This window comes from Limulus polyphemus, unplaced genomic scaffold (genome assembly GCF_000517525.1).
Source record: "Limulus polyphemus unplaced genomic scaffold, Limulus_polyphemus-2.1.2 Scaffold1714, whole genome shotgun sequence".
Taxonomy (NCBI): Eukaryota; Metazoa; Arthropoda; class Merostomata; order Xiphosura; family Limulidae; genus Limulus; species Limulus polyphemus.
The window spans coordinates 25,181-40,596 of record NW_013667324.1 but is presented as its reverse complement, the minus strand read 5'-3'; the positions used below and the strand labels follow the sequence as shown (position 1 = coordinate 40,596).

The 15,416-nt window shown below is 29.8% G+C and overlaps 1 protein-coding gene across 1 annotated transcript in view; it reads left to right on the top strand.

Moving 5' to 3' along the window:
- Window positions 1–15,416, top strand: part of LOC106464668 (transient receptor potential cation channel trpm-like) — a 31,765-nt gene that overhangs the window by 10,194 nt on the left and 6,155 nt on the right. Inside the window, exons 7-19 of the mRNA XM_022392440.1 lie at window positions 1,372–1,555; window positions 2,109–2,223; window positions 2,325–2,397; window positions 2,560–2,660; window positions 2,937–3,071; window positions 3,326–3,376; window positions 4,879–5,046; window positions 7,135–7,419; window positions 7,928–8,101; window positions 9,030–9,230; window positions 10,345–10,473; window positions 12,125–12,373; window positions 14,660–14,834. Of these exons, the coding sequence (XP_022248148.1) occupies window positions 1,372–1,555; window positions 2,109–2,223; window positions 2,325–2,397; window positions 2,560–2,660; window positions 2,937–3,071; window positions 3,326–3,376; window positions 4,879–5,046; window positions 7,135–7,419; window positions 7,928–8,101; window positions 9,030–9,230; window positions 10,345–10,473; window positions 12,125–12,373; window positions 14,660–14,834 (2,040 nt within the window). The remainder of the gene's footprint in view (window positions 1–1,371; window positions 1,556–2,108; window positions 2,224–2,324; window positions 2,398–2,559; window positions 2,661–2,936; window positions 3,072–3,325; window positions 3,377–4,878; window positions 5,047–7,134; window positions 7,420–7,927; window positions 8,102–9,029; window positions 9,231–10,344; window positions 10,474–12,124; window positions 12,374–14,659; window positions 14,835–15,416) is intronic.

Below are 15,416 nucleotides of genomic sequence, written 5' to 3'. Positions count from 1 at the left end.
ATATATATATATATATATATACACATATACAGTATACTTTTATTTTTTTTGTATTAATGACCACACTATCAAAAACCCAGTAAGCAGGGCTTTCAGTTTTAAATCAGTTAGACGTGAGAGGAATAGGGAGCTAAAAGGCCTCTAAAAGTTGGGGATTTTGAAAATATGGTTGATTTTAACCTCCTTTATGGTTTTAAGTGCAATGACTCCAAAGATAACCCATTGCACTTTATTTAAAAAGAATTTACTTCAGAACAAAGTACAATTGTAATTAAATTATCAAATCTTTTTTTTTTGCAAACTTTATAATCAAATTATGTGCCTAGGTTAAGTAACAAAAAAAAACAGTTTAACTTTCCGTTGAATTGTATTCCTTAAGTATTATTATTGAACAGACAAGATCATACATAGTACATTGGGTGAATTAGTCACATTTATATGGTAGGCTCATAATACTCATGATATCTATGGATACGATAAAACCCTAACAACAAAAGTTGGTCATAAAACTTGATTAGTAGTAGTTAATAATTAGCATAAATGAAATGCAGTTATTAAGTTTGTAACCATAAGTATCTTTCTTTTTTTACTGTAAAAATGAAAAAACATGCCTTTTTTTGTAATCCATATCAAATTAATGCATAGTGTACTCTGCAGGAATTAATAAGCACTCAAGTGAGTTTGGTATCAGAAGTGCTGTAACCAGCTTTTGTTTCTGATGAAGTAAAAGATGTTTTACAATAAATTGGAAAAGGACTTTTGAGAATCTTTTCAAGACCTCTTCATTTGTGATCAGTACCTATTTTGATAATTGATAAAAATACTAGTAATGAAACCACTGGTAAGTTATTGAAGAGATAATACACACAAGAAACACTATTTATAGATAAGGAGCCTGGGTGAATGGATATGTGTGCTTCAGTTGTGTTAATATATTATTTTCATTTGAAGTATGAGTAGGCAATTAGTGTGCTTAATTTACACCTGCTTCAGTTCATTTATTTATTGGCTGAACATTGGTGTTATAATTACAACTATATTGCAAACGAAAGTGAAAAAATGTTTAACATGCAGTGTTATAAGACCAGCAGTATTCTGCATGATTATAACTGAAGTATGTAAGTGGCTGGTTTGAAATGTATCATTTAAATTAACTTATTGTAGAAAACAAACTGCCAATTTTAAAATTAATTGTTCTTACATGTATAGTGCCTCTTTGGCTTCTTGTTGAGTTCTTTAGTTCTGTGAAAAGAAAATTACTTATTATATATTGTTGCTGTAATATCACTTTTAAGAAGCATTTAATGAAGTCTAAAGAGAAGTTTTATTTGTAAGTATGTTTGATGCATGTACAAATACATTTCTTTTCAGGTAGTGACATTCGTAGCTGTGGTGTCCCAGTGGTTTGTATAGTAGTAGAAGGAGGACTCAACACTATTAGGACAGTTCTGGAATGTGTAACAGACACACCACCCGTTCCAGTTGTTATTTGTGATGGTAGTGGCCGTGCAGCCGACCTTTTGGCCTTTACTCACAAATATGTTCAAGAATCTGAGTAAGTTAATTTGATCTCTGTTTGTGAGGTTTTGTTTGAGTAGAAGCAAAATAACTCCATGTTATTTAATATGTGAAAACTGTTTTACATTTTGAATAATATCATGAGAAAGTATATTAATGTTCTTATCAAAGTTTGAGAATTTTAAAGTTCAGTAGATTCAGTAAAGGTCAATCTAGGTTTGTGACAGTTTGATCAGATAGAAACTACTTGAAGATATACTCTAACGAAAAACAAACATAAATTTTTTGCAGAATGTTGCTGAAGCAGAATCTGTCAAACAGTAGTTTGTTTTTAAATAATGTATTTCAACTAAATTATTTTTATATAAATGTTCTTAGTTGTAATGGTTTTTATCAGTTGCTGTATGGATAATGTATGAATAATATATTATGCAGCATGGTAATACTGTAATAGGATTCGAATATGTTATAAAATTTCCAAGTTACATCACTGGTAAAATTGTTTACAAATAGCAACACTCATCAATTGTAATATTACTAAATTGTGAAATGTAATCTTAAGACCATAAATGATTACTTGTTTCTTTCAGTGTAGCAGGTGCTGAACATCTGGTCAGTACCATTGAGAACACATTTCATTTAGAAAAAGAGAAAGCTGAAAAGTTGTATGGTGAAATGGTGGAATGTGTCAGACGACGAGATTTGGTAAGCATTTGATCTCCTAATAATTTGTTACTGTGAAAAAGGTTTCATTTTGATTCTACTGACTGAATTGATATAAATATCTTGATAATATGTTTACATAGATAACAGTGTTCAGAAAGGGAGAAGGCCCTTATCAGGATTTGGATCAAGCTGTCCTTACAGCTCTTTTGAAAGGTATGACTGAACATTATTTTATTTTAAAGTTTGGATTACATTATTTTCATGATCTGTTTTAGAATTTTTTAAACTTTTTTATGTTAGAATTTCTTTGTGTTTAAGTATGTTGCTTGTATGACACAGTAAAATCTATATTTAAAATTGTTTGTTTTGTTTTAGGGCATCATCTACCTCCACCTGATCAATTGAATTTAGCACTGACCTGGAATAGAGTTGACATTGCACGTTCTGAAATATTTTTATATGGACAAGAGTGGACCGTAAGTTATTTTATTACGGACAAGATTGGACCATAAGTTATTTTTGTGTCTTGTGATTCTGAAAGGTTAGGAAAATGAAAGCTAAGCACTGAATCAGATTACCTCACAGAATAATGCTAGAACTATTAGACTAAATTAAACTGTTTTTATGTTTAAGCAGTCCTTGATGTGTTTAATGTTAAAGTACTAGCATGCTTCCACTTATTGTTTTGTAAAATGCAATAAGATATCATTTGTGTAGGATAAAAAAAGTGTAATATTTTCTGTGTAATTTAGCCTGAATCTTTGGAGACAGCTATGATGGAAGCTTTACTATTGGATCGGGTGGACTTTGTCAAACTTTTACTGGAAAATGGTGTTAGTATGCAGAAGTTCCTAACAATAAAGCGACTGGAGGATATCTACAATACTGTAAGTAAGAATGTATGATTCTAAAATATAGCTATTAATTGTATAGTTACATGTTGAAATAATTAGTAGATGTGTGTCAGTTAGAACTTTCTGTGGAGATTTCTTCTTTCAGTGTAGGGTAAGTTTTTGTGTTCAGATTTTTTTCTTCTCTTCTCATAATAAAAAATTAGGAGGTTATGTATCAATTTTGAATTAATATTTACTTTGGTCACTTGAAATTGTTTTATTTATGTTTCTGTTTTGTTCTTATTCAGAAATGTGGACCAGGAAATACCCTCCAATATCTTGTTCGTGATGTACGAAAAGTAAGATTTAGCTAAAGTTTTGGTTCAGTATCTATGAGTGTTTTAGAGGATAAATGGTATTTAGATGATCTATTCCACAGTGTGAAATCTGAACACTTAATTTATCTGGTAAATACTATACAAGACATGGATGATTGGACACTTCATTTATCTGGTAAATACTATACAAGACATGGATGATTGGACACTTCATTTAACTGGTAAATACTATACAAGACATGAATGATGGGTCTCTTCATTTATCTGGTAAATACTATACAAGACATGGATGATTGGACACTTCATTTATCTGGTAAATACTATACAAGACATGGATGATTGGACACTTCATTTATCTGGTAAATACTATACAAGACATGGATGATTGGACACTTAATTTATCTGGTAAATATTATACAAGACATGGATGATTGAACACTTCATTTGTCTGGTAAGTACTATACAAGACGGATGATTGGACACTTCATTTATCTGGTAAGTAATATACAGGACATGGATGATTTGTCTTGTATAGTATTTAGATAAATGAAGTGTCCAATCATCCAGGTAAATACTATACAAGACATGGATGATTGGACACTTCCAATCATCCATGTCTTGTATAGTATTTACCAGATAAATGAAGTGTCCAATCATCCATGTCTTGTATAGTATTTACCAGATAAATGACACTTAATTTATCTGGTAAATACTATACAAGACATGGATGATTGGTACGCTTCATTTAACTGGTAAATACTATACAAGACATGGATGATGTGTTTGTTCTGTGGAAGTGGTTGGAAGAAATCTGTTCTTCAGTACAGTTTAGTTATAATGTAGAGCTGATATAAGCTGCTCAGTAAGTAATGAGATAAATGTTTGATCTATGCATATGAAAGTAATTGAACATGATTGTTAAATGAAAATAGTTCATTGTTTTATTGAGTTAAAAAGATTAAGAATACATTTGGTTGGGGGACATGAATATTCTCTTATTTCATTTTGGTTTTTTAAAATGTTGTAAAATATGCCAAGAGGATATTAACACACACTATATAGGTCTGTTTTTTGAGAAAATGTTGCAAGGATATCAATATATATAATATTGGTTCCCAACCTGTGGTATGCATAACCTTAGGAGGAAGTGAAAACCTTTGAAAAAAACTTGATACCTCAAAATTGGAGAGTAGTCTTGATAGGTTATCACCATATTACAATAGCCAAGTCTCAATGTTTACACATTATTTCTTTTGATTTATGTTTTTATTAATATATACCATTCTTAATTTTTTTAAATATATTATATACAGGGTACATCCATGGCCCAAAGATCTGGCTGTGGGTACACCCACCATAAAAAACTTTGGAGACCATTGAAATGTTTTCAGTTTTTTTTTAAATATGCCAAAGAGTATTAATATACACTGGATGTGTGATCTGTTTTATTTTAAATATATCAATATATACTCTTATGTTTTTTAGAAGTTATCAGAAGCTTATTAATATGAACTTTTTTACAGAATATGCCACATGGATATCGATATACACTCTATGACATTGGTTTAGTCATAGAAAAATTAATGGGTGGTGCATACCGTTCGTCTTACTGTCGCAAGAAGTTTCGGCAATTTTATAACAATGTGATGAAGAGGATTGCATTTAATGATAGGATGAAGAGAGTTGCAACAGTAAGAATTTAAAAATATAATCTATTAATTCAGAAGAAAACTTTTCAAATGCATTAAAGAACACATTCTAAAAATATCAAATAAATTCTAGAAACTAGAAATATATAAAATAAATTGTTACAGTTTAATCTAGCTAACGTTGAATTTTTTCAGCTATAAAATTTCATGTTGATGTTTTGAGACTTTTTGTAAATAATTGGTTTTGTGTTAAGTTTATGTAACTCCACATATAAATAATTTGAGTAAGAATAGGAAAAATGACAATGTAGGACTGTGTCCTTTAAATGTAGCTAAAGTTATTTTTTAAATTCAGTCCTTACCATTTCATTGGTAACTGTGGTTTAATTGGTTTAGTATGTCTACATTCTTTTACACTTTAATTCAGAATATTTATATGTTGTGTTTGTAATATCCTTGTTTGAACATTCTTTTTAAGTCCGTGAACAAAACCTGTAAATTGTGTACAAGTAAATGGATCTTTTCATTATTATCCTCTAGAGTAATCACACAAATATGATCCACAAAATAATTTATTTAGTTTTGATGCAACAACAGCCTGTAACCCATCAGTAGTAAGACACATTTCATTCCTCAATTTGCCTTTTCTTAATGTTATCTTATTCACAGACTGAGTTGAAGATACTGACAATAGGCCTGTTTAAGTAATGAATACAGAGCCAAAACTAATTGTTTTTTAGACAGCTTTCTGAAAAAACCTTAATGTGAAAAATGTTATACAACATATATTGTAAATTTTTAACCTAATGTTACTCTAAAATTATCTTACAGGCTCCAATAACTTGATTCAATCTAAAACAATAATTTTGTGCAGTGGTTTCACAAGCATGGGTAACTTATCAAAAACATTTGTTACAAAATCTCACACACAAAAATGTAAATATATTTAGAAATTGTAACTTACCTTAACGATTGCTTCCTCACCACTCTGCCACATGTACAGCGCCATCTTGTGACGTCTAGTTAACACTGCCCAAAGTAAGAGTTCATTGAATGGATATTTAAAAGGTGCTTCACTGTATGATATGAAGTCAGTTGTAGAGTATGTACTTTGGTTGAAGGAACGACTCAGTGTTGGGCTCTAAAAAACAAAAAAAATATAAGTTTGAAAGAACGTGAAGACACCCAAAAAAATTCATTATTTTCTTCCTTGTTATATTTAACACTATAAATCTGATAAAAAATAAAATACAACACTAATAAAAACCTCATATTTTACAATGGTACTTGCACCTGTTAATACGTTCACTTTTAAAACGTTAAACAATATTTAGCTAATAAATAAGCTAGTTTTAAAATAGGCTATAGCCAACAAACAAATCAGTTTTAAATAGAATTTTTCTCAAGTAAACTTGGTATGTACTTAGCATTAGCTTGTAATTCTTCATAGATATCAGCTTCTAAGTCATCCTCTGCTGCTTCTTTAGCCATTTCCTTGTATCATCTGATGAAAGCTCTTTAAAGATGTGTGAAGTATATGGGTTAATAAGACCTTTAAAAGGTGAAATTACAACTATATCAAAATTTTATAATTTAACATGGTACTTCAGCCTGTAATTTTTGTTAATGTTATTGTGAAACTGGCTTCCTTACTGGTTGTAACATATTTAAAACTGTCTTGTATATTGGCTGCAACTTATTTAACACTAACCTTTATTGGCTGTAACTTTAAAACTAACTTTTTATTGGTTGCAACTTATATAAAACTCATTTACTAACACACGTTTTAGAACAGTATGATCATACATGTGGTAAATAATAATTTTAAAATTGTCTTCCTAACAGATTATATTAATGAATAGCTTTTTGTTTTAAAATTATTTATATAATACTTTTTTCCTATTGTTTTGCATAATAATCTGAATATTTCTTATTAAAAGTTCCTAAATGCCAAAGATTCAGTAACACCCTACATTAGTAATTACAGAGAAGTGTTACCATTTATCCATTGTTTTAGCATTACCAATCTATTCACATTGAAATATATTATTAACACGTTTTACAAAATGTATGTTAAAGATTTATTATTCACATACCTAAATTGATTTAATTAGTATAGGGTGAAATAAAACAAACTCAAAACCTCATAGATGTTCTACAGAATTTTTACTTTATTTGATATGTAGAGATTTTGAAACCAGGGCTTTGGAACTTCTGGACTATTGTTATCGTCAAGACGATGATATCATTCTACAGTTGCTCACTTATGAACTTCAAAATTGGAGCAAACAAACGTGCCTTAGTCTTGCTGTGAATGCTAAACACTGTGGTTTCGTGGCTCACACAGCATCTCAGATGTTATTAGCTGATTTGTGGATGGGAGGTCTTAGGACAAGAAGAAACATTAACTTAAAGGTACAAAAATAATGAAACATATAAATATTGTAGAGTGCCTAACAATATATTTTGCATTTCTTTTATTTGTTTGTAATTTGTGTTCAAAATTTGAAAGTTATGACAACATCTCTGTTGAATAAATCCAGGTTTCAAGTAATAAATTTTAAGCACATGATCTAGTTTCTGTTGTTTGTCACATTAATTCTTTCTCTACCACTAACAATATTTAATATTAAACATATGATCCAAGGTGCATCATTCATAATAAGGTAATTCTTATTATAGAACTGATCATGGTATTGTTAATGTCATGTATGTGATCCCAGTTGTATTATCAGTTACAATGTAATTTTTTAAATCTAATGTCAAGGAATACAATCCAAGTTATATTGTAACTTACCATATAAATGTCATTATGGTGAACAAGAATATGATCCAAGATCTGTGTTTAGCAGCTCTCATCATCATTAAACACTGGGTATTTTAACATTGAAAATATAGTACATTGACTCTTGTTCTAAACTAGGTAATTTTGGGAATTTTGATGCCACTGAGTATTCTTGCTTTGGAGTTTAAATCCAAAGAAGAATTGCAGCTGATGCCTCAGACTGAAGAAGAACACATCCTAGATCTGAAAGATGATGAGGACTCTACATCAGATTCAGATAGTGAAACTCATAGTCAGATGAGTCATGTAGAGGTAAGGGTTCTGTCTTGTGATACAGAGAATAGTAAGTTAGTCAGACTTACTATGATGAATTATGATACTGTACAGTAGTTTAACCCTTTCCTGACAACAGAGCAACTTTCGTGTGTGGAGTGCATACATGCATGTCAAAATTCATAATTCGAGTAGAAACAAATATTCTAACTATTTTGATAACTTTTTATCATAAGAATTGATATTTTTGTCATTTATTTAGTGTTATTTAAAAAAAAAATGGGAAAAGAATCCAAATCTACCTTTTTTGCACAGCTCCAAGAAGTCTGTCCTGGAAACAGTGTACTTCTTGATGTTTTTAAGAATTTTTCTGTTCATTCAAAGTCATATGTTTTTATTTATTAAGAAATTTATCATCTATTAAGAATACAATTAGCCATGCCTTGTTTCTTTTATGATTTCTGAAAAATTTTTCTATTAAAATATATCTGTTTGAAATGTAAAAAAATTTTCTTTAGTGACAAGACATCTGGTAAGCTTAAGCTCAGTGAGTACAGTAAGTGATGAAAAAATATTTGGACATGCAGCTTCTTGTGTATTGAATATTGTTGTTTATTGAAAAGAAGCTATATCTGTTAGGTGAAAGTTAACCTTGACCAAGAGTTTTGTTAGCAAAAATATTGTTACTTAGCTTGACAAAGAAAATGGTGATGCCATTGTGACAGGTTAGGTCATAAGTCACAACAAATCTTTGTCACGTTTCCACCATGCTTTTTTTATGATGTGTAGCTGAAAGTGGTGACTACTGTAATTGGTAAACTTAAGTATCAAAATTAGATTAAAGAAAGTATTTTTAATGTTGTTTTTCAAAGGATTCAACAAAGAAACTTGCATAAACTGTGTTAAATTTTGAAAACACATTACTTCACATGGTTGAGTTATGATATTGAATTTTCTTTCTTACTAGTCTTTTACTGCGACAACTTTGACACGATGTAAATCCACTGGACAGCTTAATCAAGTAGAAAATGGAATAATTTTTACTATAGATAACCAAGGAGTAGATCTCGACAACCTGATTCCAAGAATTAAAAAGAGTCCTCTGAGATTAGGGAAGAAAGTATACGAGTTTTATGCGGCACCAGTCACAAAGTTTTGGGGACACACAGTAAGAGAGTTTATTTGATTGAAGCTTAGAATTATAAGTGACCTAGACAATCATGTTGTTTCTTAATAGTCGTACCTAGTATAATTACTTGAGATTATCTGCCTGTAGACCTGATAATTACACTACAAGATATTGGTGAAAAGTAGCCGATTATCTAAATGTAATGTCTTAGTTATATAGCTGGAGAGAAATGTAATGTCTTAGTTATACTACAGTATAGTTGGAGAGAAATGTACTGTCTTAGTTATACTACAGTATAGTTGGAGAGAAATATAATGTCTTAGTTATACTACAGTATAGTTGGAGAGAAATATAATGTCTTAGTTATACTACAGTATAGTTGGAGAGAAATATAATGTCTTAGTTATACTACAGTATAGCTGGAGAAAAGTAGCTTATTGTCTACTTGTACCTGTTAATAATAAAGTATTTGGTTTCACAATAAATATTATTCATAATTTGATATAGAAGCCTCTGATATTAAATGTTTTGATTTTATGGTATAATATAGTGGTTCTCAACCTGTGATATGTGTACCCTTGAGGATATATTAAGATCTTTCTGAAAACATCAAAAAGAAACCTCAAAATTGGAGGGCATGTCTATTTAATATAGTGTTGACTCACGCTTGAATTCTTTTTATTAATATAAACCATTTTTGAGTTTTTGTTACCAATTTATGTGCATCAAGGGTATGCTCTTGTTTTTAAGGTCTAATGGGGCATATAAAGGTTGGGTATCACTGGTGTAATGAATATGATTGAAAATTTGGCATAGATTCTATTAATACTAAAGGCTTTACTTTCTTAATAAACAGTAATTTCCATAAATCTTTACAAAAATGGATTGGGTCATTAAACAGACTTGTAAAAATCTGTTGAGAATAATGGTTTTAGCTACACAATGAACACTATTTAAACTTTGTTATAGAATCTGATGTATTATAAAGGCCATTGTTTATTATTGAACTTATTATTATTCTTATATTTCTATTTGGAACTAGAAATTTCTACAAAGCTAGAAAATCATGGTCTGAATTTATTTTAAATACTTTTGTGAGGTTGAGTTTTTAGTTGGATATTTCATTAACCTTCCAATTGTAATTACTTTATAGATGGCGTATGGAGTCTTTATGTGTTTTTACACCTACGTTGTTCTAGTCAAAATGCGTGCTTCACCTTCCTGGCAGGAGATCTATGTAATAGCATACCTATGTACCTTAGGCTTAGAGAAAATACGTGAGGTGAGGGTAAAAGTTTTACACAAGAAACAGTTGTTACACTTTGAATTTAAATAGGTTAATGTAAGTTACTATTATTGATCATTAAAACTTTTTGTAAGAGTTAACTCAGGTTTTGAACAGGTCTTTGATATTTTGGAAAATCATGGAACCAAACATTTCTTTACTGGAAATCCTGGAAAAACAACCATTTTTAAGCCATGGTTCTGTAAAATTCCTGAAAATTCAGTTTTAATAAAAATATAAAATCCCCCCATGAAATAATTGGTGTAATTGAAGAAAAAAAAAGATTGGTTTTTCAGAATTGTTTTTATTTATGTTTTGTATGGGTCATTATGAAACTTGTGTCTCATGAGACCCAAGAAAGTTGCAACTTATAATGGCAGGCACACTTGATAAACAGAAATACTGGGACAATGTAGGTTCAGTCCTGTGTTGGTAAAGAATCAAGAGTTCTGGACATTTGAGTATAGGTACTAGAATTTTTTTCAAATCTATGTTAACTCTGCTAACTAATGTTAACCAAACATAAATGGAGTATAAAATAAACATACCAAAGTGTTGTTATTAAACAATTCAAGTAATTTGTAATACATCAACCTTAAATTACTCTTCACTCATGTTGGCAGTGATTTAGATAATGACATGACCTTTGGTGTGTTTTATAAAATTAATGTTTAAAAAATAAATGATAATGAGAATTGTTTATAGATATAGTCATGTGTTTGATATTTCGCAGATATAATTTTTACTCATGAAACACAGAAGTCAAACTTTTCATTCATGCTGCTTTAATTATTCTAAGCCAATACCTATAGTATATCATATTGTTAAGGTAGTTTAAATAAAATAATCTTTTTTTTTATTTACATACTGAAACTCTTCCTTATGAAATATTCAATTCTCAATGCAAGAAAAGTGTATAACTTTGGGCTTAATGTCATTTGTTGTCATAAACTATTTAAAAGTTCATAGTGTTATACATACTAAAGTTATGAGGGAAAATTAACAGTCCCACAGCTGTTTGTTTAAATTCTAAACAAAACCTTGATTGGAAAAATATATGTAGATTGTGCATTAATAGCACAACAGTCTCTACCTGACCTCTTTCACCTATTGTGTCTTGGATTATATGCACTTGGCTATAGGCAAGAAGCTGTTAACATATATTGTATATGTTGTTTGGCTAATTAGATCAAGCCTGCATTTGTGTGGTTATACCAATTTCCAGAATGATGGGAGTTCATGTATTTTATGGAACAGTCGTGGCTAATCAAGAAAGGTTATTTAGTTTCTTCACTAGATCTTCAAGAAATCCATTGAAGAAACTGATAACTGATTGCATAAAAAAATCAAATTCCAGTCTGAGCCAAGCACAAGTAGATCTAATAGCATCTGTAAAGAGATTTAAGGTTGCAACTATTAAAGCTGAGGGGAAAAAGCTAGCCAATGCTATAGATCTAGATGATGAGTCGATTTTTGTAGAAAAGTCGAAAACAAAATGTGAAAGTCCAACATTCATGGAAAAATTATCACTCATGGATGAGATTTGAGCCAATAATTTTAAGTGATTGTTCACAGAGTTTAGTTAGATTTCTAATTATGTTAATAATAAATCTTTGGATATTTTATAACAATATGTGTTTTGCTTTAGATAATGTGCTCTGAACCTGTGAAACTTGTACACAAGATATCAGTATGGATAGATAACAGATGGAATGCTTGTGACTTGGTGGCCATTTTGTTTTTTCTGTTGGGCATGTCATTACGATTTCATGTTGACACCCAAGAAGAGGGGAGGGTTATTTACTGTGTAGACATTATATATTGGTACCTCAGAAGCTTGGACTTTTTCAGTGTCAACAAATACCTTGGGCCTTTTGTCACCATGATTGGTAAAATGGTAGGTAACTACTTGTTAACGCAAAATCTCAATTTTATGAATGGTTGTCCTTTATTTTCTCTGGATTTTTAAAGCCTTAAAATAATTCGACAAAGTAAACATAGGTTTCTCTGCATTCATAATTTTATTTTACTTTACAGTGAGGTTTTGATTACTAAACTGCCACTAGTGACAATTTAAACTAAAATTCTTAAAATGGAGAAATCTGTTAATTTCTTACTGAGAATAGTAAAGTGTTTATAGTTTCCATGATGTATTAAATTATGTTTGTTTTAATTAGATTTTCATCATCTTCCAAGGGCATGAGATCAGACAGTTTTATTCTTCTGCATCAAATCTCTCACTAGAGAAAAATGTTAAACAGACAGTTAAAGTTAAAAATAAAATTACCCATTCTATTCTACTTAGTTTTGCCCCTAGTTGGTTTTGATACTTTGGGCTCAACACAGATAGGCCACTGTATTTTTTGATGCGTCACAACAAAATAGTCTGTTTAGCTTTTGAAAGTTATAGCTTCTTGTTGCTCAGTGATAATTGACTGACATTTTATGCTAGTGAAAGTTTCTCCATGTATTGAAGCAAGCAAGTCTTGGTTATCAGACATGATGTAACATGTTTTAATTTTCTTTATATGATGTGACTTTGATATGTGGAATTAGAATATTGTTATAATAAGGATTGCACTAAACTTTACTTAATTTTGTGTGTTTAAATTGAGTTATTTCGTTTAATGAATATATATATATATATATAAAATGTATAACATATGGTAGACAAAATACAGATATGACATAATTGGAGAATTTGTAAAGAAAATGATCATTTATAAGTTATGTAATAAAATGACTTTTCTGAATATTTTATAAAGATGTTTTAGGAACAAAACTACTGCACTTTGCTTTAACCCTTTCATGACTGGTGAGCAGCTTTCATGTATCTTGTGAACACTTGCATATCAGATTTCAAAATTTAATAAAGGATAATAATTTGAGCTATTCAAGTAATTTCTAATTCAAAAATAATTTAGAATTAATATTTTGTAATTTAGTAACATTTATTTAGTGAAATTCACAATATTTATGTGCCCATCCCAATGCTTAGGTTTATACTTTCTAATAAACCCTTGCTTACAGGTGATTTTTCTCTTTCACTGATTTTATTATTACAGCTTCTCATTCCTCACGTTTTTTTATGATCTCACAAGATGTGATATGAACAACTACTAATGAAGCTTATCTTTGAAAATAACTACATTCAAAGTTTTAATACCATTGGACAGAGCAGATTATAAATTATTTACACCAATATGGAGTGAATAGAGTGGTGTGAGAAATAATTTTTAATTTCCTGGGAAGTGACAAGACACAGCAGATTATAAATTATTTACACCAATATGGAGTGAATAGAGTGGTGTGAGAAATAATTTATAATTTCCTGTGAAAGTGAAAAGATCTAGATCCTTCAGAGAAGAGCAACTGAATCTAATGAGAAGTTTACAAGATTTAGGAAAAAATCACATACGTGGGAACTTTTTTAGTTTCTTTGGATGTTAATTTATTTTCTAAAAATGTGTTTGCATTAAAATATATTTGTTTTAAAGATGTGGAAATTTTTTTCTATGACAAGACATCAGGTAAGACTAGTTGGGGCTAGAGAGCATGGTACATGATGGCAAAATATTCTGATGACTTAAATCCTCATTTATGGAATAATATCATCTTCATGCTTCTGGTCACAAAAGGGTTAATTTCCAAATTTTAGAAAGTTTATGAATCAAAGTAAAAAAAACTGCATTAATGATATAATATATCTTATAAAAACATTTAAATTGCTTATTATATTTTGTGGCATAAAGACTTTCAAAAGGTTGCCTGGTTGCATATGTATCTTTTGTATTGTTTTTGGTAATGTATAAGTTTTATACCTTTGTCTTATGACCTTAAGTGGTAGGATTTATTCTATTTTATGTAGGTGTTAAACATTATCTATTTCCGTGTTTTGTTTCTTTTGGTAATTACAAGTTTTAAACCTTTGTTTTATGTTCTTAAGAGGTAGGATTTATTCTATTTTATATAGGTGTTAAATGTTATATATTTCCATGTTTTGTTTCTTTTGGTAATTACAAGTTTTAAACCTTTGTTTTATGTTCTTAAGAGGTAGGATTTATTCAATTTTATATAGGTGTAAAACGTTATATATTTCTGTGTTTTGTTGCATTTGATAATTACAAGTTTTTAATCTTTATGTCCTAAAGTAATAGCATCTATTGTATTTTATTTTATATAGGTATCAAACATGATCTATTTCTGTGTTCTGTTGCTGGTGGTGTTGATGAGCTATGGTGTGGCTCGGCAGTCCATACTGTACCCTGACGAAGAATCTTCTTGGCAGTTGGCTCGCAACATATTTCACATGCCTTACTGGATGTTATATGGAGAAGTGTATGCTGATGAAATTGATCGTAAGTTTTGTTCATGAATATTTCTTGTAGTTTGTTGATTTCTATAATTCTGTAGATGCAAAACTTTCAGCAGGTAATCAGTCATTTTTGTACACATTTTAGACTAGAGGTGAAGATTTCATGTAAATATCTTTCATGTGTTTGTACATTTATTATTTGGCTAGAGTTTGTCAATTTACAACTTTGAGGCCTGTTTCATTGTTACAACACAAAAATTAATAAGACATACTCAGTTACACTTATGATTATATGCAGACTCTGCTATTGGTCTGCCACTCTGTGTAGTATATTTTGATCTTCCTACAAAACAAACTGGATTTTCTGAATATAGTGTTGTGTATTCATATGTGCTAAAGTATTAGATAAACTTAGTTTGTGGGCTTTTGTAGATTTTGAATACATGAAAATATTAAAACTCATAATTTTTGCTAGGAAATATTGTTCAAATGCTTAGACTCTATAATCCAAAACATTTATAAATTGTTATGCACTCTATTTATTTCATTCCTGCAATTCCACTATATGTATTCTAATTAATTCACTCCGGCAGTTCCATTTTATGTATTCTAATTAATTCACTCT